Raw genomic sequence first — 27033 nt, 5'->3', positions numbered from 1 at the left:
CCGTGTTGACTTACATACCCATTATCCTCCTTTCCAAGCCATTTGCCATTGCCAGCATTGGCAGTTGGTTCATCCTCCAATGGCGCCTCATAGGGCTTTGTGGTGGCGGAATCGTGAGGACTTGGTCTGATGAACAGGCGCATGGCCAGGCCTTATAGACATAGTGCAAATAGATGTCATCACGGGATTCAATGAAGCAAAAACATCAACTTGTTATGTATTGTTGAGATATATTATGTTTCAATTATGTAGCTCTTTTAATAATTGTGTAAAGCCCCATGGTAAATCATCAAATGACAAAGTACCGTCTTCTAGTCCCTTGAAGACTTTCTCGTAGATGTTTGCCACCTCCCAACTATCCCAGACTCCTTCACGTCTATTCATTGACCGTAATATCGTGATCGATCTGTTCCGGATCTCGGCGTCTGTACATGAAGCGCAGATTGTAGAAAGCTCGCGAACTAGATGACCGTCGAAAGCAAACATTGGCCGGGTTTGGGAGTTTTCTAGCGCAATGATCTGCTCAATCTTGCTGAGTATCCGTTCGTAGTCACTGTTCGAAAACCCTGTATTGTGAGGGTCTGTATTGAGAAAAGCTGACCATGTTGTCTGATACAGAGACAATACAGCCAAGCGGCGTTTCTCCAGGGTTCCAAATGGATTTATCTGGATAGACATGACAAAAATTTGCATCTTTGAACTCCATGAAAGGAAAAGGGGTTTTATTAGATCGAGAGCATGGGTGAACGACTCGGTGGCTGATTGCGCAAGACTCTTGCAGCCAATTATTTGATCGTGGCCGGGCGGAGTGTCGCTGCCAAAGAGGCAGTCGTCGAAGAAGGTGTTCAAGGCTGATAAGGAGTCTTCAGCCTCTGTAATGGTTAAGAAAGGCGTTTTGGGATTGCCCATATCTATCTCTGGAGTACACTGAGTTATGTTGGAGAAGGAGGTATCTCCTGTGAAGGCGCCAACACTTTTTCCGAGAGAGGAGAACATTGCAGCTAATGTTTTCAACAATACAGCGTCTCCTGGCTGACAGCTCATTCCGTTCGGCGATATCTCCGGTGATCGAAGGGTTCGTAGTGATTCTAGAAGTTGATGACCGGCGCGGAGATGGCGGACCGAGTCTGCATAACGGCGGTGTAAGTTCTCGATGCAAATAAATATCGTACAGCATAGTAATGCGGTTTGTATGTTGGAGGCAGTGTTCTCTGCCATGACTGGACGTATTAGGGCAATAGCTTCGCTGTATTTGAGATTTGCTTGATGGTCGTAGTCGATGGAATGGTCCAAGTTGTTAAGGTTCCCTGGGTATGATGCGAGAAACCGCTGATGAGAAGCCCCCAGTGCACATAGGGCATGTTTGATGGCAGTGTTCGAGTAGGATAGTGGTAATATGATGTCGTGCCAGAACTCTCTTGAGCCATCAATCATCTCGAGGTCGGGAATCACCCACTCCCTAGTATGGTAATACAGAGCATTATCAGCTGTATTGACCAACACTCCGTCTGTCAGAGCTGGGCGTAATATACTGGGCCCGCTGGTCATTTCCTCAGTCTTTGGATGCAAAGGCAGCTCGTAAGAGGAAGTGACGCTGACGTAAAACTGCTCAGGGCTGCTCTGTGAGTAGCCATCGCAGGTCCATTTGTCCCTCAAGCAACGAAGGCAGGACGGCTTTGCTTCGTCGCATTTCAAGTGGCGACGTCTGCAACACTAGATTAGTCTTACAGCTCGTGCCATTCGCTCTTATCCGAGTAACTGACTTGCTAGATTAAGGATTAGCCGGGATTTCCTCTGCCGACCCGAGGTCTCAGACACTTACCAAGTCTTGCAACCTGTTCTGACCTTGGGAACCTTGGCCCTGGTTCGCTTCTTCCGTGGTTGATCTTGAGGTTGTATGGTGGCCATGGTGATCCATTTGTTACGAGAGGGCTAACCAGAGCTACATATCGGGGAGCCTGAATGGACTTATAACATGACCAGTATAAATAGGGCTGTGCTAGCTCGTGATAGTTGTTGACTCGCCCGAGCGTTTGCTGCATCCCCCATGTCCGCGGGCCACCGTAGCCTGTAAGCTCATTGGTACTGCCGTAATTCGACCCACCATGGGCCGCTGTTTCACGTCGCCGACTCAGCCGAGAAGCGAAATGCTTTCTTAGCGACTTTTCCTGTTTAATGATGGATCTTTCGTATTCCCGAGGGATCTAGCTCGTGTCAAGAGACAAGTTGCCGCATCTGTACTAATGCGTGACAGTCTCGTCTTAATTTATCCCCACGCTAGTCCTCGATATCCGGGCTACAGGGCTAGCCGACATCACTGCCACCACGATTATGTCACTGCGGAAACGAGGCGCGCGATCCTCATTGGATATCTGTACTAACATGGAACTTCACTTTATCCCATGATGGACCGGCGTAATGAAGTGTGGAGGGTTTCCCCAAATGGCAATCCCTGTAGATTAAAAATATGCTTGGAAATAGGATTGGAACTAGGCATATTTGGGACTTGTTACGACAGATACAGAGATATCGTCACGACTTCACAATCAAGACTTGTCAATGGCCGGATCTTGGGGCCCCTTCCTGAGGTCCTCGCGTTGCCCAGAACCATAGCTCCATCAATATAAGTAGTTGGATCTGACGGACCAGAATGGCAAATCAACAATCACCATGCTTCAACTCAAGAGACTACCATGGTCAACAGCCGCCGTTGCTCTAAAAGTAGTCATTGCTCTCTTTGGCATCCTCCTTTGCTACCAAGCCTACACATTCTACGGCGAATGGAGCTGGCCGAAGTCTTTTAGTCGCGGCACCTCACAAGATCCTCTTTCTCTTATTCACCCTCATGGTGGGAGCCGATGTTTACCCTCGCTAAACTCCTCCCTTCTGCTAGAGGCAAAGACGATACGGAATGCATGCCAGCATATGGCTCCATACCCTTCCTCAGATGTACGGATCGGAAGAGTCACGGCACACTTTGGTTCAGTTCAGGAACATTACCAGAAAGCGCTAAGTACACATGTACTTCATAGCATGATCCATAACAACGACCTGGAGGTAATGTGCACTCCGGTTGTTGATTCGCTATGGAACAAACCTGCCTTCATCCTGTCCCTCCTCCTGAAAGAGATGGTGAAGCCTGCCCAAGAACGATTGGAATGGCTATTCTGGGTGGACCGTGATACTCTCATTCTCGACCAGTGTCGCCCTTTATCGAGCTTTCTCTCACCTCGCGACGATGACGAGTCTGACGAAACTGAAGACACCGACACTTCCGAGTCCGAGCGAAGAGACGAGACGAACCCCGATGACATACACCTCTTGGTGACCAACGACTGGAACGGCCTTAACAACGGCGTATTCTTCGTGCGGGTAAACCAGTGGGCAGTTGAACTGTTCAGCGACATTGCTGCATTTCGATACTACAGACCCAACGTCTCACTTCCATTTACCGAGCAAAGTGCGATGGAGATCATAATGAACGAATCAAAGTTCAAACCCAACGTTCGAGTTGTCCCTCAAGAGTGGTTCAACACTTATCCTAAAGGATCGCCCACAGACTTCGTTGAGAAAGCGGATGAAGATGGCTTGAAGGACTATCATGCGAGACGAGGGGACTTCTTACTACACTTTGCAGGTCGTGGTGGAAGGGACAAGTTGATCAATGAATGGGCCGAGATGTTGGAGGGTACCAGAAGTATATGGCCGAAAGAAGAGGTTCAAAGGAATGCGACGAAAAGTATTCGGGGGTTTTGGTCCGGGCTTTGAGGCATCGAGCTGAGAAGCGATCCGGAAAAGCTGTTATTAGCATACACAATTAGATTTTAGAGGATCTTTTCCATAGCTTAATAATTTTAACGTTCAAGTATGCAGGTATTTATGTTATAGAAAGAATAAACTGGTTTGCATGTTGAACTCGTGGGCGGCCTATAACTACCCGTGACACATTCCTGACAGGCCCCGGCCTGGAGGCACGTGTATTAAGACAGTCTCAAAAAGACCTATAGCTAAGAAGAAGAAACATGCCTACAAACGTATGCAAGAAAGGTAAATTGCAAAGACTGCGAGCTTTCTCCTTCATCGTGAGCGCCATCATGCTTGCAAGCTGATCTGAGTAAAGACAATCGACAACAACGGGGAACTTAGAGCCTAACAGCAGGACACTTAAATATCCAATTGACACGGTTCCGTGGTCTAGTTGGTTATGGCATCTCGTTAACACCGAGAAGGTCCCCGGTTCGATCCCGGGCGGAACCACATTTTTTTGCCCTTTGCCCATCGAGGGACAACTATTTTTGCCCCTTTTTGATGTTGGGGACATTATCCAGCAGGTTGTATTGTTTCTGTATTGTGTCAGGGCGGTAAGAGTCAAGGCGAAGCCGCAAGGCATTTTTTTGCATTAAATGTCTCCAGGTAGAAAAGAATGCTAAGGGGCAATGGCTTGAGACACCATCCACCAACATCTGCCTTGCCCATACCAAGCAACTGACGAGGCTTGCCTGAAAACAGGACAATGCAAACGATCGTGCAGAAGAGGCACATTGCTTAGCACCCGGGACCTGCAATCAGCCTGCCAAGGCCGGTCCGGTCGTTGAGGCCAGACTCTTAGTGGCGCAAGACGCACGAATCAACATGGAATTGTATCGCTAAATCCATGGCGTTCAATAACCATAAAATTAAGCCTTTCAGCCTCACAGGGGAAGGCATGTTGCTAAGCCATTTGCGACTCACACGCTCGTCAATTCAGCCCTACCATTAATCGTCTTTGTCTCAGGACCATACCATGCTTCATCCGGCAGCCAGAAACGAGCTGGTGATGCGTGACATGGAAAGTTCCGCTTGGAAGGCCTCGCACTTTAAGAATGAGGCTGAAGAGCTAAAAGCCTTCAAAGGGCAGACTGAATCTGGGCTGCAAGTGGCTGGCTGCGACGACGTTCTGGGTCCTTGGCATCTAACCACGAGGACAGTACCTCATGTGAACGGGGGCTAGTCTTGAGTATTTAATACAATTCTATATCCTGCATTCGCCAGATAAATCATCATCCATTTGTAAAGACCTACTCAAAAATTCTGCAATGAAGGCCTTTTCACTTTCCCTACTCCTCGGTGCCTTTCTCTCCCGCACTGACGCTGCTGAGCAGAAACACATCGATGATGCCTGTAGTGATGTTTGGGGAGTCATCGGCTGTAGTAGCACTGTCACGTATCCCGACTACCCAAAACCCATTTATAGTAAGGCAACGCAGCTTCAAACTATTTCCCAGCTAAAATCAGTCCTACAGACAATGGTGTCCAGATTGATACAGAAATTGTAACCAAGGACGTGGATATCTGCAGCGCTGTCGATGAGGCACTTGGCAGTAACGACTTCGTGAATAACGCCGAAACGTATTGCTCTTGTCTCTCAAATGCCATTTACTGGGGCACCAATTCAAATGCCAAACCCAACTACGATGGCCAGATCAATGCACACTTAACGGGGCCGTATCTTGACTTGATATCCAAGGATGAAACAGTACGTCAACTTGATCGTGTTCTCTCCACCATTCTCTGACCGTTCAAAGTGTCTTTCAGACAATGGATATAACGTAATGACAGACAGAGCATCGGTGGTTAGGAGCCAGCTTACAGCTACAAATGGCTGGACCATCATTCGAGCCCCCGAGGTAAGACAGCCCATTGACACTATGTTGTCACTGTGCAGTCACTAACAAAGTTCCAGATTGACGTGGCAACGTACAGAAAGCTCGCCAAAGCAGTCATGTCCTGCTACACTGGAACATGTGATGGACCGAAAGTTCGTGCCTTTTTCGCCAGCTACGTTCAGAACTCATACAGTGTCACCGAAAGCGATTTTGTTGGGATGCTCAACAAATGGGGTACCTTGTTTGATACTCTCAAGAAGAAGACGACAGATGTACAGACCTATTCGAAGCAAGTTCAAGCGCGTCTCAAGACTGTTTCCACCAAAGTCAACTCAGTCAAGGCCAATGTCTGTAAAAACAATGCCTGTAAAGGGGCGACGCCAGCCAACGCGTTCAAGAAGTGTAAGACTTATCGCATCAAGGCTTGGAACTTTGACTAACTATTCTAAAGATGCAAGCACGATCGCAACAGTCAAGAGTCTACAAGGTGTTCCTAGTGCTGCAGGGAAGTCGCTTGTAAACATCCCCAAGATGAAGCAGATTACACAGAATGCCATCAAGTACACCACAACCCCGGCAGATGAAGCGTATTATCTTAATTTGATGACTGAATATCACGTCAACTCTTTGAGAGACGTCATCAAGGCCTTCAGGGTGACTCAATATCTCCCCCAGGCAGCAGACGACTTGAAGAAGCTCACAGGGACTTTCAACCTCATCAGCAACCATGCAGGCGCCGCAAAGACTGCTGCTACGTCCATCAATCAGATCCTGTCTGTTAACTGGGCTAAGAATTCTGAGCTTTCCAAGACGGCATCTGGTCGCAAAGTCCGTGATGGTCTTATCAATATCCAGAAGAGCTTTAGGAATGATCTGAAAGGCCCCCTTGACAATCTCATCAAGGCCAACAAAGCAGTAGAAGACATCCTCGTTCAGCTACCGCTTCGGAAAAAGAGACTCGAATTTTCGTCGGGTGGTGTCTCTTACAGCCGCTGGATTGAGGCTAAAATGCCTGTGCCGTGCAAAAAAGAGAAGACATATTCTAAGACCATCGGGGGCTTCTCGGCGAGTATGATCTACGAGGAAATCCAGGCTTGTGAGTTTGGTCCGCAAAAGGTTCCATTCATTAAAACTGTCATTCCATATATGAAGTACCGCTTTGTTTGATATCTTGTAGACCTTTGGTGAGGTATCATTGGACACTTCCACAAGGTGCATGGGTAATTTACTTGGGGGATCTATGGACCCATACAGGCTAAGATAGGCTTTATACAGGCTTTATACTTACGCGAAGAATCTTGAAACTGTTTGATAGTAAACCTGTTGCTTTCCGCCCCCAGTGTCTGATGGTATGTGAGGGATAGTAAATTCTGTACCTACTGACCGAGACATGATCTCGATTCTCCAGTCACTCGTCAATTACTGGCTAATCACGGCTTAGCCCTAATCTTATCTTTCACCGCTGTCTTTGCTTTTCATCATCTTCCATTCTTTTTGACGTCCCGTGATACCCTATTACCCCATGAAAACACCAACCCCGCAAACTGCTCCATGATCCGGGGAGATTCGGGGCGCTAGTCCGGGCCGGCTGCACACCTATTAGCTAACGGTTTCCTCCACAGTCGAAAAAAGTCTGAGTTTTAACTCCTGCACTTTGACGCCACTGCATATGGAAATTAATGCGGTAGTAGTCATGGGTTAACTATTACCTAAATGTTGAGACCCGGGTCGAGAGAAGGGAAGGGAAGAAAATTCTGCAAAATGCAGGGAGGAATCAGGATTGTCTATAAAAGGTCTCAATGCCAAGTCCTGAGGCTCAATGTTTCTCTACGATGACTTGATAAGGCTTCATACCCTGAAATTATCACACAACACTGTACAAAATACACAATGACCACTAAGAGTATTGAAGAGATTCGTTCTCACTCACCGAGCCCTTCAGCTCCGGGTTTGGGCCAATGCATCGGCAATCCTGTACATCATTTACCATATCTCCCACCTAGACTACAACTAACGTAACCTGATAGTCCCCATTGGCTATGGGCACCTTCGCCACTACGCTTCTCACTTTGTCTTTGTCCATGATGGGCTTCCGTGGAGTTGAGACCCAGACAATCTTCATTGGCAACCTTTGCTTCGCCGCTGGCCTTTGCATGTTTGTCTCTGCTCAGTGGGAGATGGCCCGTGGTAACACCTTCGGCTACTCTGCCTTGAGCGCCTATGGTGAGTGACTAAAACGATTCCCGACGGAGACGCTGTGATTCAAGGCTAATCACTTCTCTAGCTGTTTTTTATGGTGGTTACGGAGTCATACTGTGCCCATCACTTGGTGTCATTGACTCTTATGGCGGACCGACACCCGAGTATCACAACGCATTGGGATTCTACGTTCTGAGTAGGTCTGGATTGATGCTCATATTGATCCTACAGCTAACCTTCCTGTAGTTTGGGCAGTCTTGACACTGTTTTTCATGCTTGGATCAGCTCCCATGTAAGAGTTCTGACATTCTCTAGTCTTCACAAGGCTGACAAACTTTAGTAACTTGGTTTCATTTGGCATTTTTACCACTATCTTCTTTTGCTTCACCCTTGACGCGGCCTCCAACTTCGCCCATGCTGATGGAAAGCTCGAGGTTGCAAAGAACCTCATGAAAGCTGCCGGTGTCTTTGGCTTTGTCTCCGGTCTCTTGGGATATTACAGCTGTGCAGCCGCTATGTGCGCTGATGCACTTCCATTTGAGCTGCCTTGCGGGGACACGTCAAGATTCTTCAAGAAGACTCGCAAACAATTGTAACTATTTGTTGATCTGTGTCATTCATACTCACATGCCCTTGAGTTCTCCAATCGCCCGTAAATATGCCTCAGGGTGAGGCGAATCGATCTAATCGAATTGAGGGACATTTTGAAATCCCAACGCCTTGAGAAGCAAGACTTGGCCATCATGATACATCGCTCATGTGAATGCCAGCGGGGGTGTTGCTGGTCATTCCGAGGTCGTGGAACTCTTTGGTGTACAGGCGAACGCATTCGCCGGGCAGGGTTCGCCCAGCGCGTCCTGCTCGCTGTCCCGGAGGCTTTTGATATAGGAGCAGTGGGCAGCATACCTATGCCTACTCAGTAGTTGAATCTCCCCTCCACCAGCTCGCCAAAATCAGGTTTCTTGAGAAGGGCAAGGAAGATGTCGGTATTGTCGTTCTTGTCGTTCTTTCGTGGGCTCTATCGGTCATGATACAGGCCTGACTGCTGTTGTTAGACGCAAGTCGCATAGAATAGTAATAAAACATACGTATTTCGACAGTGGATAGGCCAGCATATTGCTGGAGGAAAAGGTCATCGAAAGGAACCCGCGAAGCATAGCGCCTGAGCTTTGCTTGTCGAATCTGACTTTGTATCTGACAATGCTGCCCGAATGTACGTCCATCTCTTGAGCAACAAGGGCTGCGACACCGGTTGCGACACCGGTTGCTGCGACTACTCGCGGTTGCGTACAAGCCACAAGCAGGCCGCTTGCCCATTCATCAAACACGATGGTGACCTGGGAAAGGTTAGTCATTGAGTTATTCAATGTTCCTCACTGCTGCACCTGAAGAGAGCAAAGTATCAAGTTGAGATTGGAAGGATATCGAGCCAAGCGTGATGTAGCTAGATGTGGGATATAAATCACTTACTTGTTCCGAGTGGTACTTGTCGAAACTCCTGTCGCTGGAAGTACTCCTTGTTCCACAAAAAAGGGGTTCATTTTGCCGTCTTCTATAGCGGCGGCTTCAGCGGCAGTGGACTCATTTCTTTTGAGACTGTTCATCTTCTCCATGGTCTTGGTTGGTGGTTGGTGATGGTGGTCAACAAAGAGCATACCCATGACATACGTGATGCCCGGAATTATCAAACTTGCCTCGGCAAAGTTGGTCGCGACAATGCATACCTGACTGGTGCAACCACCAGTGGCCAAATCCTGCGAATGCCTGGGGAATGAAGAGTACATTGGGAGTACCTTCAAGCCTCGCACTTCTCGTCGAATCATGGCACAGGTCTTATCGATATCCCGCACCGACGTCAAGAACACAAGGACATTCCCTTTGCGCTTGTTGGCAACGAACTGTTTGACCAACATCGCAGCGGCGGAGTCGTAACAAGTTGGTGGCTCCTCGACATACTTAGTTTGGAGGTCGCTAATCTGTCGTTTCGTCTCGAAAACATTTGTAGTACCAAAGTACTGACAGAACTTCTCGAGGTTGATTGTGGCTGACATGATGACGGCCTGTGATGAATGTTAGTTTAGGACTGAGAAAAATGCGGAGAAGACTAAGCGAACTTTGGGGTCTTTGCGCTGATGAATGAGCTTCTTGAGAAGAGCAAGCAACATGTCGGTATTTGTCGATCGCTCATGAGCTTCATCCATCGTGATACAGGCCTGGTGATGTTAGACGCAAGGAGGGTAGAATAACAATAAAACATACGTAGTTTCCACTCTGCCACAACAGACTTTTTATCCGACATCCAACGATGACACTTTCGTGAATCTCCATTACCAGATGATTGTACCCTCTCTGATCTACCTTGGGTCCCTTCCAGGTTGACTAGATACTGCTGTCCTTGAGACTGATCTTGGCTTCACTGGGTTATCGAGAAAAGACCAGTTACTGACCCAGAACGCCACGTGAAGGCGCCAGCCATAGTTCTGGTGCCTCCTCAATAATGCATCATCGGCAGTTGTTGGTGAGAATAGCTCCAGCATTGAAATTGGAAGCCGCAAGGCCAACAGAGGAGAAGAAATGGTGCCGTAAGGCAGACAACAGGAAGGCGTAAGCCCTGCAAACTTTGCGTTGAGTGGACATTCCACCAACCAAACTTCGTGTAAGGGATGCCGTAAGGCAAGCAACAAGAAGGCAACCATCCGTCTCATGGCGCACTCACTAACTCAAACTCTTCATATGGGATGCCGTGAGGCGGAGTATCTAGTCTTCGACCAGAATGAACGTATGGGCCGACGAGAAGAAAAAGGCAGTCATCTCAAACCTTGCCCTGTTTCGAGGGACGTCGTGGTAGGTGATTCGTACTTGTGGGGGAACGTGTTTGGTGAAAGCTCATGTTCCGAATCATGTTCGTCAAGCTCACAACTTCGAGGATGCCTTGCAAATCCCAAGATATGCTCCGATGAGGCGGTGGTCGTTAGACTTTTTGTGATAATTGCTGCGCCCTCAAGAGGGTTTCTTCATCTTTTTCATGGCGGGGGTCTTCAGCTAGACGCGATGCTCGTCTGGGGTCGGTCCTGGGGAGTCGGAAAGCGAATGTTCCTGCATTGATGAGCAAAGAGTCGAGTGAACGAGTTAAGTACATACAACATGCCACTTTGGCTGGACAGCTGATATAGCCAGTACAGATGTTTAACGCCAACATAATTCGCGGTTCATCCTAGATTTTCTTGCCAGATCGCCCATCGCCAACAACGATCGTGACCTGGGAGGGGCTGATCAAGTACTGGTTCATTGTCAGCTTCAGAAGGCGGAAGGGATTGAACGGAGTGGGAGGTCAGATAAATAGAGAGGCCGCAGTCTAAGGCGTGAAGATATTGCCGTGAAGTGAGAACAAGAAGGGGAGCGACATACTTGCTTGGATTGATATTTACCAAGAAACTCTGCCCCCGGAAACGGATTGGTATCAATCTCGGTGGGCTTCGATGGAAGTTTTTGTTCTGAAGACTCTTTTTAAAGGAAGAAAAGATTCATCTTGCCATCATCGATGGGCGAGATATCGGAGGCAGTCTTTGAATTGCGGTTGTTGTGGTTGCGGTTGAGGTTGTGTTTTAGGTTGGCTGGTGTAGTTGTGATGGAGATGAAATATTCGGCCTCACTTTGTGCGAGGGCTTCTGCAAGCGCTCACGTGATAAGTTTGAAGGCTTTTCTCATTATCACAGCTCTCTGACTTCAGGTGTGGTGGTGGGCAGCTGCTGGCACTGCAGCTCTTTTGAGGTGTGACGAAGGTGATTGGGAGCTTGTTAATAATTCTCAATCGTTTCTCAGCCTTTTGATACCACACCGCTCGATTTGCTCCCCTGAAAGGTCTTTTAGATGGCTCCAAATTTGCCCTGTTGGGTAGGTGCGATCTAAAGCCCTAATTTTCAACACAAGAAACATCAGAGGCGCACGGTAAGGTACCTTAGTCTCATCTCGCGTCCTGTCTATGCATTCCCCTACTGCATAAAGAAAATGGGAGCGATGCTGTCCAGAGGTACGTCAACAAGGCGCAGCGAAGTGCCGGTCGCCCTCCGAGAAAGCTGAGGCTGCAGGTGATGGTAGTCTCGATCACCCTCAAGCTAGTGGGCAAGAAACCTTTTTGGTGATCAGAGCGATCATGATGGTGCATTTGTCCAAGACAAGACTTCGCTTTACGGCGACCTCACTTGTTGAGCACCCCAAGAAAATGCTCACAACCTTAACATTATGTCTTCCTCCATCAAGAATGAGTTCGATCAGTTTGCACATTGAATCATGCGAGTAGAATAAGTAGTTGGCCAAAATTAGGGCCCCGGATAATAAAAAACAATAGCACGCAAAGGAACTGTACATGTTCAAGAACAATAAGGTCACGATTGCAGTACTTTGATTCAGCCTTGCAGCCCAACAAGAAGGAGGGGTAGGGAACTACAACGGTATGTGCTAAGTACACAGAGTTTCGGAGGCGTGAGCCGCTCAAAGATTAACAGAAGCGAAGGCCCACAAAATGCTCTCAGTCTTGCTGGACACCGTAAGGCTCCTGTACCTATGCGTGTATCTAACGGTGTTGGTTGTTCTTGTATGAGGCAATGTGAGTTTCCGAGTGAACTGAAAGCAGTATGCCGCCTCATATTGGGTGCTGTGAGGCACAGGAAAGAAAAAGGAAAATGTTTCGTGACTCGCACAAGCGAAAAGACACGTCACAATCAAGAAGGGTCGGGGATTGTATGTTCGGAAGATTGGGAGCCGTCAGGCAGTCCGAAATATCAGTTGCTGAGGGGGAGAGACTCGAAATGCTGGATTGGCCCACGCCAATGGAAGTGGAAGCCGTCTGGCGATGATGTTGCCATTGATGGTGAGCCTATTGGGCAACCGTGTTGGCGAGAAGCTGAAGCCAGTATGAGCAGCGAGCCTGACAGACCAACTTGAGCATCACATGGATAGTCATTCTGCCTCCATAAACACTACCATGACTTCGAAATGCTCTTAGTCACTCGTAATTCCGCTGGTCTCGCCAGTCTCTTAACCCCAGAGCTTCTCATGCACAGTTTTGAGCTCGGCGGCCCTCTCCTGCATGGCTTTGACTGAATCGTCACTGTAATGAATGACCTCTTCATTCCCGTCGTCACCCACAAGTCTCATTGGCTCAGCGACCTTGTTTCGCCAATCAGGGTCATACTGACTGACCCAATCCTCATTCACGGCTCGGCCGTTGACTTGCCATTCGTAAAACGTATCATAACCGCCCCAATCAGCACACACTCCCTCTGGCGCAGGGAACCATGGCAGTGATGGCACCCAGCCATCATACTCGTGCGCGGCTGGGGCTGCAACTTCGATCTTCTTAGTCTCCAATTTCCCGTCGACTTGGCGTTCCACTGAAAGTGTGACCTTCGTGCGGTTGTCCTCGACGCTGTTCAGTGCAGAAAGTTGACGAACACGAAACAGAATCTTTGCATCACCCATTGGTCCTTCGACCCAAGCCATGTTGTCACCGGCACGAGGGTGCTCTATCTCACGGGAGATGATGTTGGCGGTAGCCTTGTAGGGCTCGGAGGGAGTGAGGACGTCATTGATCTCCTCGGCCATGCGATGGTCCTCGTCCATTGTCGGGACTGTGCGCCTTGCTCTGGGAAACCATTGCACCCAGCCATCGGATTCATAGGCGGCTAGGTCTTGAAATTTGATCCTCTTCGTCACCAGTTTCCCATCGAACTAACGTTCCACATAAACTGCGATCATTTTGTACATAGCCTCCACGCGAGCCTGGAGATCTCCACCAACGCCCACCACTCGATCGGGAGTGCTTGTTGACTTGGGGACGGCGTCAGCCGAATGATTGGCCTGGTAGGAGCTTTCGAGAGATATATCATCCAAGGCCTATTGAGATGTTAGACATGATTGTGATTTCATTTACTGCAACTGACCTGTGCGACCTGCGCGACCTGCTCGATATCGGCATCGATGGAAGACGACATTTCTCATGGAATCTCAGTATGGCCTGGTTTTTGAGACTCGAGATTTACTCACGTCTTGATCGGAGGTTGAGTTGAATGGTGTTGAGAAAAAGAATTTCCTAAGCAGATGTTTTGCGTGCTGGGAAAGTTGTGACACGAAAGTTGTGAGTTGGGGCGAGTGTGAAATAAAATCGGCAGAACGACAAAGACAAACCAGAATTAAAAGAGACCCACAATGAAGTGCACTAGGAATAATGATTTGCTCAAGTGTGTCATTGGCATTGGCACTGGAACTGACTGCCAGCAACTACCAGCAGGTGTGACGCGTTATCATACAAGCTATAGATGCCTGCCTGCAAGTACAACGCGTGCTTCAGAGAATTCCTCATCGACTAGCGGGGCTTTTCTTTCTTCATGATCCCATAGCCAAAGCGTTGCAAAAGTCTCGCAACAGCAGTACAACAAACACAAAAGCCTGCGATCGACTCACAAAGTCACGTCCTTTCAGCGCTCCTTTTGAGACACTTGAAAACAAATTCGTTTCATGATTGTTGGTACGAAGCTCTTGTTCGGCATCGAAGACCTTCAGGCATTCGTATTGACAACCAGCAGTGTTGGAACTGAAGAGACATGGATCAGATTCCAAACTCCTCGTTCGAAGAAGGCCGACTCGCCTTTTTAGGCGGTATTCCCCTCGATGCCGAGAAGCAGGAGGTAGAAGCCTTCGTTCACGATCAAGGCTTTAACAACGCAGTGCTTCATTGGCCAACCGAGTGGCTTGAGCCCAGTGGGTGGAATCACCAGGGCTATTGCATCGTCGAGTTCACATTGCAAACCGAGGCAAAGGAGGCAATCAAGAGACTACCGGATTGTGCTTTCAAGGACAAGTATATACAGGCAGCAATCCCCCAGCGTCGCAACGTAAGTACCTACTGCGCTTCTGGAATGCTTATCTAACAGTTTCCAGCAGCCAACTTCCCAATCAATTACTTCGAAGCTTCATGTCGAGGCGGAAGCCATCCCCACCGATGCCGAGGCCGTCACCACCGCGACAGAGCCTGATCCCGCGTTTAAGTCATCCGGCGTCGAGCCGCCCTCGTCGGACCCTTTTGCCGCACAAATTTCACAGGTAGACGTCGTCAGTGCTGCACATAAGGCCGTTCAGGAGAGGACCCGAAAAGACTTGCGAGAGCTGAAGTACCCTGAGGCATATGTTTGCTCCGAGCAGTGGTCCAAGAGTGACGTCGAGAGTGCGGTTATCGGAAGGATGTTGGAGCGCGAGAAAGAAGATGGCGCCCCGGGGTCTCTTGTGGTGAAAGACAATGGCCGCTTTCGCATCCGCTCACGAGTCTTGCCCTCTCCTTATGATGACGACATCAAGAATTGTTCTACCATCTGGATCAATGTCACAAAGCTTGAGTCGGATGGACGAAAGATGAAGATTATCGCTCTGTCCGAGCTTCCTCTTTACCAAGAGGACGGATGGCAGGAGTGGTTCAAGGACAAGGTGTCGACAAAAGAGGGTACTGGCGGTGATCAGCACAATGTCTCCACTGTTGGGGATATCAACGCACCAGATGGTCCCAAGCAGGACACTCTCTAATTGTTTGATATCGCAGCCGGCATTCGCCAATAGGCTGGCGGCATCCACCGGAAACCCGGTCACGTACTGGGAGCGGCCAGCTGGGAAGCTCCCCTGTCAAATTCAAAACCGTTTATCCCGCATAATGTTTCCATTAGCGTTATTCCCTCTGATGCCTTACAAGATTATCACAATTGCGACAGTTGACCGGCAAGATTCCGTTGGCCTTCAGCAAGTTCTGCTGGAAACCTTGTTCTGTGCCAACGGACAGATGTCAAAGGTGTCATCATTTGGCACTCGTGCTAGAGTAAATAGAGGTAACAAGTGCCTAAATGCACAAATACAAAGTGTGTATCTTAAACAGTCAGGCCCATGGAATACCCGTTGCTCCTCCAAGCTCGAGCGTTGCTAGTCCTCAATCATTTTCTCACAAACAGCCAAGAGCGAGATAGATCTTCGGGTCTCTGCATGTCTGAGGCAAGAGCTGTGGTATTTTATAATACTACCATATTCAGAACTCAAATACTCCCAGGAAGCAAAGTTTGAAGCCCATCCCTTCTGATACTCCTCCCCTTTCAGTGATTGCGGCCGCAGAAAGAGTTTTGACTGTTTACATTCTGGTATCCCACGCTGACATGACCATTGGAATTATCCCAGCGTGCCCAGCCTGCCTTCAAAGTGCCGCATCGGCTGCTCACGCTTTCCTGGATCTGCTGGCGAACAATCGTTGCGCTGCAAGTGGTTCTTCCGGAGGTGTTGTTGCAGAAGTAACTGGCCACCCTACCCGAGATAACGTAGTAGTGATCGCGTGGCTGCACAGTGTGACCGCTCCCGCATCCGTCCCTCAACAGCTTGACTGTGAGGTCGGCGTCATTGCGGTTGAGCGAGGAGCCCTCACAGGTGACTCGCCAGCTCTGGCGCTTGTCCAAGGCCGATGAAGAGTCGTCGCCTTCGCCTGTCGGCTCAAGGTTCATGTCAACCTTGGTATGATGGGCAACCCCATCGTCATCGATATGGACCCGATAAAAGCCGTCTGGGGTACCCTCAGGGATAGTGAAGCCCTCCTCCACAGATGCTCCAGGGACCTCAAAGCGTTTCATGAGTTTGGAATCCTCAGACTGGGGTACGGCGAGCCCAAGGGCCGAAGAAGATAGAAGGGCCGGGACGATGATGGAGAAGTGCATATTAATAGTAGACCGGGGGATTAGATATTCGGAGAAAGGCTGTGGTTTAGAGAAGAAATTGCTTGAAACTGTGAGATGCTTGAGCTTGCTGTATGTTTCTAGCTGAAGTCCTTCCCTCCTATTTATACATTTCTCAAGGCCGCAGTCATCGCAGACGCGGACGTGGAGACGGATCCAATATGACACGGGACGTTAGCCTAGCCAAACAAAGCAACATCCGCCCTCTTTCTCACTGCAAGTTGAGGCCCCCAACTATCTTCAGTAATGGAACAAGGATATTATGTTTTCCAGTGGCACGCAATGCACAGCAGAGGGGCAAATCTGCGAAGGTTTACGGTGCTCTGATATGCAGACCAAGAACAGAAATCGCCGCCTTACATAATAAGGCAGCTTTACTGTCTAGTAGGTAAGCGAGCCAATCGTTATGACACGGCATCTTGATGCTTCCCGTATATGTGGCCGGAATAGGACTTGCCAAGAGTCACGAAGCGCAGAACTGCTACGGCCTTCAGCATCCGAGAAGTAGAGCATCATATGGCACCCTAGACCCCTGGAACGCTTTGATGTAACTGCAGTCTGTAAAAAGCTGACAGTGGATCGTTAAAGGGAGAGATCCAATAGGAAAGACTCTACTGTGCCGTTAGAATGCCGACAGTCAATAGAGAGCGCCATTTTACCGCGGCTTGTTCCCGGGAGGACCGAGCACCGAATAGAGGAGAAAGCCAGGTGGCCTAGAAATTCGAGTCCTGGCGAGAAACAGTTCAACATTGGCTATCGTAGACTGAGGAAATCCCTCAAAAATGTGGCGGGAAGGTCAATTCGAGCCGGGAAACTGCTCATATCGAAATGATCCGCCAAAGTCCATCAAGTGCAACCGAAAATACATGCTTTACAATTCACACCATGGCTTACCCAGGTATGCTTGTTTGTGTTTTATTAAAACCATCTAAATCTAAAGCTTGGTTAAAATGTTTTTTCCTAATACATTGATATACTTTTATATTCCTGCAAACACCCTGCATTACTTATAGGACTAGTATTCTTGACCTCTTGATGCGATACTATGCTCTTTACTGCACTCTCAACTTTCTTGATGCTCAGTGTGTGCGGGATGTCTTCCACTGGGAATATATAAGCAGGTACATGCCTTGGGCTCAGCATTGTTCTTATCGCGTCGCGACTCTTTGACAGCAATAGGTCTTTGAGCATGTTCTTGTCTCTCATATTAACAAAGAGAAGGGCCTGCTCATAACTCGGATTGCTTGACGATATGGTACAAGGGTTCAAGAGCTTAAGGGCGCGTCGTTGGGTGCGGTTCAAGACCAGTGTGGCTAAACACTACCTGTGTGGCTTAGCGCCACTGTAGCTTAACATAGATTTCATTCAACACAAGTACAAACACCAGTGCGCGCTTCTTCCTGTCACATAAACACTCTACACATCACACTTACGAACTGCACACACAACAAACGAGACTACAACAAGGTACTTCAATCAAAATAGTTACACTTGGAATTTACTGACACCTTCTAATAGGAGGCGAAAATGAATTCCTCGTTTTTGCGCCATCGTCCCAAGTCTGTTGGTCTGAATTTCAGCGGGATGTTATTGAAATTGGGGCAGCGACCGGGCTGGGATGACCCGTCTATGCAGGCCATGATCCAAAGATTCATCGTTGCTTTCCAAAACAACAAGGGTGACATGAGCCCTGTCTTGGCCGATGATCTGACTTGGTATTGTTCTTCTAAGATTAGCCTCATAACAAATCCATCGTCATGTATATCACCATTTGCCCAGTCTACCAAGAGCTCGAAACAGGCATCAGCTTTGCCGAATGGTTTTGAGTTCCCGACCATCATGAATCCAGTAGATATGGCCGACATGATTCTTTCTGGTGAATGTGCGCTGGAAAGAGTTGACGAATCGCAACTGGTGGAAACTTGCAACGGACCGCCCTTGTCAGCAAAGGAGCAGCAACCCAAAAGGTCTCGGACCTGGAGAAGCCATTGAAAGACCAAGGTGATGCGATGGCGACACCCAAAGATGAGAAGAAGATTCTTCGTGGAGACTTGGCACAGATCCGCGCCTCCATTCAGCAACAGGCGAAGACCGTTGAAAGCCACAAGAAAGAGATTGTCGACCAGCAAGAAAGGTTAGACATGTACACCAAATCTCATGATGGGCCATCTAGCGAACAAGCGAGTGTCCCTGAAGCGCAACTATGATGGAAGCCCCGTTAAGCGCAAGAATAGCATGAGTGGCGAGGACCAAGGCTCAGCGAAGCGCCAGTCTACCTCGGCGGGACCTGAGGCTACAGGTGATGGTAATTTCACTTCCACACACGGTAGTGACTAAAGGTCCTCTTTTATTTTTGGAATCATCTCGGTCAACACTTGACTTCACGAACTCTCGCTTATCAATCGCGTGACGACAATCATCTAACCATCGGAAATCGTCTTTCTTGGTGAAGGATGAGCTCAATTGGTGGCGAATGTATATCATGTCGGCGAATGGACAATTGATCAATAGCGATTATATATTGGATAAATATCGCATGCAAAATATCAATGTAGATACAACCGCATTAATAAGCCCCAAATTGCAAATCCGTTGATGAAATACGATGTTCACATTGATCCGTCAGTGAAACTGAATGCCATATGGCCTCTCTGCAGATAGAAGAAATCACTCTGTCCTACGGGACTTACTCTCTATCAAAGGCCCCATTGCAAAAAAAAACCCGTTTTTTTTCTTCCTTTCCTGGTGAGTTGGAAGGCTGTTTTGCTTCCTTTGAGACTGAGATTAACTTCTTGTTGTTATTCTCCCTCCTGCCCTTCTCTCCCCTAAGTTTACTCGCTGGCTATTGACATTAAACGGAGTCTTCTCTTCAGAAATATCGTTCATATGCCTTTGCAGATTCTAGAACCATCTGGTCAAAAGGGATCCAACCCTGTCCTGTTGCTTCAACCGCCTTAGTAGCATCAACCTTGAAACCACCATTGGGAATGCTGTAGTCTTGCAGATATCCCTTTCCCGGTTCACCGTTCCCAATAATTTCTTGTCTGTGTGGATAAGCCTTTCGCAACAAATCGCGATAAGCCTGGATGTTTCCAAAGTTGCCGTTTCCTCCAGCGATGTACCGCTGCCCATCGGCCACTTCTTTCTTGTCAACTGCAAACACCATGAGCCGTGCAACATCGCGCACGTCAACGTGTGTTCCATTACCGGGTCCAGGAGATGACATGTTCTCCCCGTTCATGATGCGATAAGGAACGATGGCGGTCTCACTCAACTTCTCCGGGTCGTCAGGCAGAATCAGCGGCGGTCCAGCCACCCAGACCGGATTGACAGCTGTCATTGTGAAGCCGATGCGGTTTTTGTTCTTTTGTCGAAATTCCCAGAACGCGCGCTCTGCTTTGACCTTGCTTGCGACGTAGATTTGGTGGCCTGTCACTTCTGAGCCAGCCTTTGCGATCGCATCCTCAATTTGGTCATTCCAGTCTTCTTCCGTGTAACCTTTCTCTGGGTACTTAGGCTTGCACCCTCTGACAGCCACGATAGAGGACACATACACAAACGACTTGACGGCAGGCTCTTTGGCAGCGGACTCCAAAATTCCGAGAGTCCCCTGCAGCGAGGAACCGATGACGTAGTCGATATTGGTGTTGCTGAAGTCAACTGGCGCCGCGACATGAGCTATTGCCGTAGTATTTTTGACAGCTTCATCAAAAGCTCCCCTAGCCATCAGATCGGGGACCAGAATTCTCGTGAGTTGGCCAGAGGAAGCGTATGAGGGGAGTGCTGAGAGGAGGCTGGAAGCTGAGGATTGACTTCGCACTGCAGCGCGGACAGAATAGTTGGCGGCAAGGAAAGCTTCAACGGTACGTGCGCCGATGAAGCCATTTGCGCCCGTGACGAGAACGAGACCTTTTGTCGGCGACATGTTGAGTATGAACGGTTTTGTGATTTCTGGGTGAATTTGTAGAAGAGAATAAAAGTGAGTCGTTTTTCAATGCTCTCTGTCTTAGCAATATACTTGGGTCTTATCTTAGGGAACTCTAGTCCGGCGACATCGTCCCGGGTTTAGAAATTATCTGCGATGTTGGTGTAAACCGCCTGGAGATTAGTGTTATCGCCGATTCTTAGTTACTGCCACAGTGACATTTCAGAGGCCTAGCCACTAATCTGGAGGACATTTGTCGATCGTGGATCCACTTGTAGGGCAGAGCTGCCACGGACATGGATGGCTCGAAAGAACAACACTTATGTCCGGGCCAGTAAAATTGCTCAAGATGCATGCGTCTTTCGATGAGTGATGTTTCGAGTGGAAGGCCCAGAGCAAGAGTTCCAGGACAGCTTTGCAAAGCAAATGTCTCAGTGGAAGGATAGCTGACGCTGTAGGGGGGCATTCAGTGGCCGGTGCCCCACTGCTCCCGAGAGGGGTCATTCACTGCAGCTTTGTGTGACAGACAACCGCGACAATTGCGCACTCATGCTCCGAAATCCGACAAAGAATGTGTTTTCCAGCAATATCATGGCCTGGCTGCCTGGCACTTGCCAGTGTTCGCCCAGCTTGGTCTACCTATTGTAGGCAACAACGTATGGATCCGATTCAAGGCTGACAGACTCAGCCGCAGCTCAGCCCCCGCCATTTGGCTCTTCAATGAGATTTCAACCGCCAAATCGCCAACAAACAAACAACCAGACAAACACAAGCAACAAACATGCCTTCACCTCAACACGAGTCTGAACTTTCGCCCCGCGAGTCCCGTATCATCGGCGCACTGCTAGGTGTCCATGCCGGCGACTCGCTGGGCGCAACGCTTGAGTTCAAAACCCATACGGATATTGCCCGTGAATACCCTCTCGGTCTCCGCGACATCGTGGGCGGGGGCCCATTTCGTTGGTCGCAAGGCCATGCGACAGACGATACGGATATGACTCGTGGAGTACTCCTTGCATACCATGACTACAAGGCCGGCGACGACATCGCGCAACTCGCTGGCGACTATTTCATCAGTTGGCTTCACGGCGACTGGCCAGGCAGGCGTCCGGGAAGTCGACCTGAAGACATTGGAGGAGCCACCGCTACTGGGCTCAGGCGCTATGGGCAGACGCAAGACCCTGACCGCGCTGGAGCTGGGCAAGGTAGTGCTGGGAATGGAAGCTTGATGCGCTGCATCCCGACCGGATTGTTCCAACGCGATCCCCAGAAGTTGGTCGATGAAAGCATTCGTGTCAGCAAGATCACCCACGACGACAAGAGATGCACGGTCGCATGTGCAGCCTACAACACAATTGTTTCAAAACTTATCGACCAGGTCGACCCTCAAGATGCCATCAAGGCAGGTCTCGATGTCGCAGAAACTCTTGAAGGAGGCTCTGGCCCAGTATACAAAGCGATTGAACTCGGCAAATCCCTCAGCATAGCAACAATGGCTAAGAAAGGACCTGTGCCGGAACTTGGAGGCAGATGCAGCGGATACGTCCTCGAGTCACTGAGTCTCGCGATTGCGGCGGTCCTTGATACTCGCAGCCTGGAGGATGTTGTCGTGGACGTTGTTCGTATTGGCTGGGATACAGATACAAACGGAGCGATCGCGGGAGGAATTTTGGGAGCTCGAGACGGAGCAGCGGCTATCCCTCCTCATTGGAAATCGGTATTGCAGTTTGGTCGTGAATTCGAGAATACGGCTTTGAGTATTTTCGAGAAGAATACAGCATAAGAGTCCAGTCCTTTGGAGTGCATTGGTTGCCAACAAAGTCCAGTCTAGAATAGGTTCAACAGGCAATGGAGGACTGAGACCTCATGAATAAATAAATTTAATTTCTTGAGATGGTGTCTGGTCACGGGAACGTAAATTGGTCATGACTTTGAATGGCCGACATCTGAGAAAAGACTGCACTTGGCTTGCAAGACCGGGAGTTTGAACAGGCAAGCCTTAATGCCCCGCACTCCCACATCACGATATTTCCTTTTCGTCACGATTGCAGTAGCTCCTTGACCCCATCGAGTGATAACAAGGATTGACGCTATGGATGTAGACAGTCGGGTCAGTGCTAGCCTCGTGAATGTTAGCGATGAGGGCCTCAGGGAGCAAAAGAACATCGGACCTCAGGCGTCAAAATCAACTCAGCAAAACGTATCCTAAACTTATAATAAGTTACCTAAACTACTACCACGCTACCTAAACCTTACCTAAGTCTTTTTGTCATTTAGGATTAGGTCTTGAGTTTTTTCTTCCTCCTCCGAGAGGGATACACGTGACACAGGTTGCGGGGTCGAACTCATGAGGACAATTATCCATGTCTCATCCCCGGATTCGCTTTTCCGTTCAGTCTTGCCCAGTTTCATCCTCTCTTTTCCGTTCGGTACAGCCTCAGTTCACAAAAAAAAGAAAACACCTTTGCGCGAGTGGATAGACGTGGCTCCAATGACTTCAGAGCGTTCCATACTCCCAACACCGTCAGATACAAACAGCATACATGCGGCGAAGAAGCGGAAAAAGAATGCTGAGAGAGTCAGGGTGACAAGGGCATGCGATGGATGCAAGAAGTAACGCAACCCTAGGCATTCTCACGTAGATCAACCGCGAGCTAATCTGTGTACCTAGGCGGAAGATCAAATGCAATGGCATGCAGCCGTGCAAGTTCTGTACCCGGACAGGGGCCTCTTGCACCTTTGACTCGGCTTATGCGAGAGGGCGTCTGCCGGTAATACCCTCAGCAGACGAGGCGAGACGTGAGAGCATAACTGTCTCGGCTCAAGATACGATGCCTCGGAGCGAGGACACCAGCCCTACGGATTTGACGCAGCAATACATGGCAAATGCTACCAACCAAAGTATAGAGCTGCAGGACTATAGCATTTCATCCCATCTCATGGAGCAGAGCGGCACGGGCTCGCGAGCTGTAACGTCGGTGCAACAGTCCCCCGAGCCGTCTCAGGAGGATCTTCAGGGTCACTACATCGGCCCGGCCTCTGGAGTGTCATTCCTACTCAGGGTTCAGAAGCGCATGCATCAAGCAATATCATTCTCTGGACCAGGAAGCATCTTTACGTTTGGTGATGCACCTCTTCAAAACCCTGACTATGATCCGAACTTTTGTATGATGCTTCCGAAAGAGGATGCTCAGCGCTTGGTGGATCGTTACTTCGACTTTGCTATGCCGACCTACCGTTTTCTTCACCGACCCACGATTCAGGAATGGTTCGCGGAGTTCTATGAGACGCTAGGGACTATGCGTGATCCGAACAACTCTGCTGCCAAAGTCGCTTTGCTCTTCATGATCTTGGCGCATGCGAGAGTCTACATGCCTGAGAATGACAGACCTGGACCATCCGATCTGAGGTAAGGCGGGTGACTCTTCTCGACTACCTTCTGTGCTAATCACTTCCCAGTTCCCGGTATTACTTGGCAGCTGAACATCAACTCTCAAAGGAAAGTGGTTCAATACGACTTACCAGCGTTCAGGCTCGTCTTCTACAATGTTACTACCTCGGAACGCAATCCCGGGTCAATCACTGTTGGAGTCAATTCGGCATTGTCACAAACCTAGCACTTGCTATCGGACTGAATCGAAACAAACGACCCGGCGTTATAAGCGGGCTGAACCATATTGAAGTCGAAAGTCGTCGAAGAACCTTCTGGTGCGCATACACTCTCGATGCATATCTCAGCGTATCGCTGGGCAGACCACGCAACTTTCACGATGACGATATCGATACGGAGCTTCCAGCTTGTGTCGATGATAATGATATAACAAAGGATCATATAAATCTCGCTGGGTCAGCTAAAGGCTACTCGGTTATGCTTGCTCCGCTTGGACATATGAAGTAATGCCTCCATCTAATCTGCAACTACAAGCTAACTCATGGCCTAGGCTTGCACGCATCATAGGTCAAATATTGCGTGGTCTTTACTCAGTTAAGCCTATCTCAATCTCTAAGCGCCTAGAGGAAACACAGCTCGTCTCAAAAGCCCTCGCAGACTGGCGGGCTGAGTTTTCCCAGTTTCTCGATGCCGACTACTTCAGTACCTCGTTCCTTGTCCCGATCGTTCAACGTCAACGCAACGTTCTGAACTTGACATATTGGCATGCCATAATACTCACGCATCGACAAGCCGTCCTAAACAATTTCGCAAGGATCTCACGTCAGAATAGGAGGGGCAGTGAGAACGATGCTGCAACCCAAGAGAGCGTTCAAAGGTGCCTCGAAGCTGCCATCCAAACAGTTGGCCTGATCGATGAGATGACCGACAACGGACAAATGTTCCGGGCATTCTGGGTCTGTGCAACCAATTTCTTTCCGATATCAAAACTGACCAACTGATATCAGGTTACGGCATATTTTGCCTTTACTGCAGCCATGGTTCTGTATATCTACGTGATCCAGAAATGGGCATCACCTCCTGAGACATATAGTGAATACTTTACAGCTGCAGTTCGATGCCAATCGCACATGTCAACAATGGTCGAGAAGGGCTCATTATCAGAACGATACTGCTTCCTGCTGGAAGAACTAAGGGTGGAGGCCTTACGCCAGGTGAATCGGATGCATCCAAACGTGTTTGCTAGTCTGAGTCTAGAAGGGCATGCACAAGACAGCGCTTTTCAATCCAATATCATACCGATGGATACGCCGAGCGACAAAACTTCTTATACGGACTTGATGGGGGAGAACGGGGGGTTGGACTTTAATGGCATGTCTGGTGTTGACTTTTCAGGGACGGGCTGGGGTCAATTTGCCAGCATGGTTTCATCAGGATTAGGCAACCTGGATGCTTTCCTTGATGATGAGGTCTTTCGGCTTTAGGAGCACTGTGATAAGCTTGGCATTCGGCCTCTGATGGGCCGAGTAATGTTACCCTAAATGCATAATTTAATCGAGCTATCTTGCCGAGCGCAACGGATAAGACCTTTCCTTTTCCAGTTATCGGATCTAAAGCCGAAGCTGCATCGGAAAACCCAATATGAGGAGCTGTGTCCAGTTCTCGACGCCCGGTGACTAATCCGCTGGAGATCTTGGTTGGAGCGGATGAGGGGTACCTCACTTTAGCTTTCATGTTCATCCTTGCCGTTCCTTAAGGCGAATAAAGTCAGCCTGTTGAAGCTGTCAGAGGCACTTATTATCTGGCCTTAACATCGAATTAGCCCTTTAATTGTTTTTGAAGGTAGCAACATATCCCACTTCCCAAAATGGCATCCGCAGTCTCAAAGCGCCTCGAAGGCAAGACAATTCTCATCACCGGAGCGTCTTCCGGTATCGGCAAGGCCACAGCCTTCGAGTTCGCCCGCACCAGCCCCAAGAGCCTGAAGTTGGTCTTGACTGCGCGACGAATTGATAGTCTTCGTCAAATCGCTGAAGATATTGTCAAAGAAGTTGGCGATGGTGTCAAAGTGCACCCCGTCCAACTGGACGTCAGCAAGCCTGAAGAGGTGCGCTCTTTCGTGAGCAAGCTTCCTGCAGAATTCAGTGAGATCGATGTCTTGGTCAACAATGCGTAAGTTTCTCTACTGCAAAGATTGAAAAGGTGATAAGCTGACTTCTTCTTGCAGCGGTCTTGTCAAGGGCGTTGATAAGGCTCCTGAGATCAAGGAAGAAGACATCAACGTCATGTTTGCTACCAACGTCACAGGCTTGATCAATATGACACAAGCTATCCTGCCTATTATGCTGAAGCGTAACGATGGTGAAGGAGCTGGTGACATTATCAACATTGGCTCTATCGCAGGTCGTGAGCCTTACGTTGGCGGTAGCATTTACTGTGCGACCAAGGCTGCCATCCACTCGTTCACTGAGAGTCTGAGAAAGGAGCTTATCTCAAAACGCATCAGAGTCATCAGAATCGACCCTGGCCAAGTGGAGACCGAGTTCTCAGTAGTCAGATTCTACGGGAATAAAGAAAAGGCCGATGCAGTCTATGCGTAAGTTTGCACCTCTCCAGATGGTTTTGTTTTGATGAGGTTATGAGGTCAAAAGAGGCTTCAATCCCATCAAACACCAGACTTTTTCTGAACAATGAGCTAACCAGTGATAGTGGCTGTGAGCCTTTGACACCAGATGATATTGCTGAAGCGATTGTATTTGCTGCTGGCAGAAGGGAGAATGTAGTCATTGCTGATACCTTGATATTCCCCAACCACCAGGCTGCGGCTACGATTATGCACAGAAAGAGCTAGGAGCTACGTATCATAGATAGAACAAGACATCAATACAAATAGACACCCTCAAGGTATAAATTCTCACGTGATCTAGTGGCAATTGGCGTTGTTCAAGACTCGTACGAAGATCTTTAATCATTTTTCACAATTGCCCAGCATTGCATCAGTAAAGGAGTGATGAAGACCATTTTCCTACTCCCTTACTCTCTGTCGCTTCAGTGAGGTCTTCCGAAAACTAAAAGTAGTCACTCGCATCTTCCAAATGGCTAGTCGGACTTGGGCAA

The 27033-nt window shown here is 48.8% G+C and overlaps 11 protein-coding genes and 1 non-coding gene across 12 annotated transcripts; 8 read left to right on the top strand and 4 right to left on the bottom strand.

The window, feature by feature from the left end:
• Positions 1-240: 240 nt before the first annotated feature.
• FPRO_14150 (uncharacterized protein) lies at positions 241-1918 on the bottom strand (the record flags this gene model as incomplete). Its single annotated transcript, XM_031219143.1, has 2 exons — positions 241-1713; positions 1823-1918. The coding sequence occupies 2 exons, from the start codon at positions 1916-1918 to the stop codon at positions 241-243; spliced, it is 1569 nt and encodes a 522-aa protein (XP_031084931.1).
• Positions 1919-2670: 752 nt separating this feature from the next.
• Positions 2671-3768, top strand: FPRO_14149 (uncharacterized protein; the record flags this gene model as incomplete). Its single annotated transcript, XM_031219142.1, has 1 exon — positions 2671-3768. The coding sequence occupies one exon, from the start codon at positions 2671-2673 to the stop codon at positions 3766-3768; it is 1098 nt and encodes a 365-aa protein (XP_031084930.1).
• A 415-nt stretch (positions 3769-4183) lies between these two features.
• Positions 4184-4257, top strand: tRNA. Its single transcript has one exon. It is a non-coding gene; the product is annotated as a tRNA-Val (tRNA).
• An 818-nt stretch (positions 4258-5075) lies between these two features.
• On the top strand, positions 5076-6812 carry FPRO_14148 (uncharacterized protein; the record flags this gene model as incomplete). Its single annotated transcript, XM_031219141.1, has 5 exons — positions 5076-5232; positions 5283-5515; positions 5565-5666; positions 5723-6047; positions 6097-6812. The coding sequence occupies 5 exons, from the start codon at positions 5076-5078 to the stop codon at positions 6810-6812; spliced, it is 1533 nt and encodes a 510-aa protein (XP_031084929.1).
• A 723-nt stretch (positions 6813-7535) lies between these two features.
• On the top strand, positions 7536-8440 carry FPRO_14147 (uncharacterized protein; the record flags this gene model as incomplete). The annotated part of the gene is made up of 5 exons (XM_031219140.1): positions 7536-7619; positions 7673-7868; positions 7930-8040; positions 8091-8136; positions 8185-8440. 5 exons carry the CDS (start codon positions 7536-7538, stop codon positions 8438-8440), a joined length of 693 nt encoding a protein of 230 aa, XP_031084928.1.
• A 320-nt stretch (positions 8441-8760) lies between these two features.
• On the bottom strand, positions 8761-10172 carry FPRO_14146 (uncharacterized protein; the record flags this gene model as incomplete). The annotated part of the gene is made up of 5 exons (XM_031219139.1): positions 8761-8862; positions 8933-9181; positions 9359-9904; positions 9959-10057; positions 10104-10172. 5 exons carry the CDS (start codon positions 10170-10172, stop codon positions 8761-8763), a joined length of 1065 nt encoding a protein of 354 aa, XP_031084927.1.
• Positions 10173-14446: 4274 nt separating this feature from the next.
• On the top strand, positions 14447-15419 carry FPRO_14145 (uncharacterized protein; the record flags this gene model as incomplete). Its single annotated transcript, XM_031219138.1, has 2 exons — positions 14447-14737; positions 14784-15419. The coding sequence occupies 2 exons, from the start codon at positions 14447-14449 to the stop codon at positions 15417-15419; spliced, it is 927 nt and encodes a 308-aa protein (XP_031084926.1).
• A 554-nt stretch (positions 15420-15973) lies between these two features.
• Positions 15974-16582, bottom strand: FPRO_14144 (uncharacterized protein; the record flags this gene model as incomplete). The annotated part of the gene is made up of 1 exon (XM_031219136.1): positions 15974-16582. The coding sequence occupies one exon, from the start codon at positions 16580-16582 to the stop codon at positions 15974-15976; it is 609 nt and encodes a 202-aa protein (XP_031084925.1).
• A 2887-nt stretch (positions 16583-19469) lies between these two features.
• On the bottom strand, positions 19470-20525 carry FPRO_14143 (related to dihydroflavonol-4-reductases; the record flags this gene model as incomplete). The annotated part of the gene is made up of 1 exon (XM_031219135.1): positions 19470-20525. One exon carries the CDS (start codon positions 20523-20525, stop codon positions 19470-19472), a length of 1056 nt encoding a protein of 351 aa, XP_031084924.1.
• Positions 20526-21306: 781 nt separating this feature from the next.
• Positions 21307-22308, top strand: FPRO_14142 (uncharacterized protein; the record flags this gene model as incomplete). Its single annotated transcript, XM_031219134.1, has 1 exon — positions 21307-22308. The coding sequence occupies one exon, from the start codon at positions 21307-21309 to the stop codon at positions 22306-22308; it is 1002 nt and encodes a 333-aa protein (XP_031084923.1).
• Positions 22309-23356: 1048 nt separating this feature from the next.
• FPRO_14141 (uncharacterized protein) lies at positions 23357-25400 on the top strand (the record flags this gene model as incomplete). Its single annotated transcript, XM_031219133.1, has 4 exons — positions 23357-23934; positions 23985-24419; positions 24467-24872; positions 24924-25400. The coding sequence occupies 4 exons, from the start codon at positions 23357-23359 to the stop codon at positions 25398-25400; spliced, it is 1896 nt and encodes a 631-aa protein (XP_031084922.1).
• A 383-nt stretch (positions 25401-25783) lies between these two features.
• FPRO_14140 (related to ketoreductases) lies at positions 25784-26767 on the top strand (the record flags this gene model as incomplete). Its single annotated transcript, XM_031219132.1, has 3 exons — positions 25784-26088; positions 26144-26512; positions 26626-26767. 3 exons carry the CDS (start codon positions 25784-25786, stop codon positions 26765-26767), a joined length of 816 nt encoding a protein of 271 aa, XP_031084921.1.
• Positions 26768-27033: the final 266 nt, after the last annotated feature.

Source organism: Fusarium proliferatum, assembly GCF_900067095.1.
Source record: "Fusarium proliferatum ET1 genome assembly, contig: FPRO_scaffold008, whole genome shotgun sequence".
Lineage (NCBI taxonomy): Eukaryota > Fungi > Ascomycota > Sordariomycetes > Hypocreales > Nectriaceae > Fusarium > Fusarium proliferatum.
This window is presented reverse-complemented; position numbering and strand designations above follow the sequence as displayed.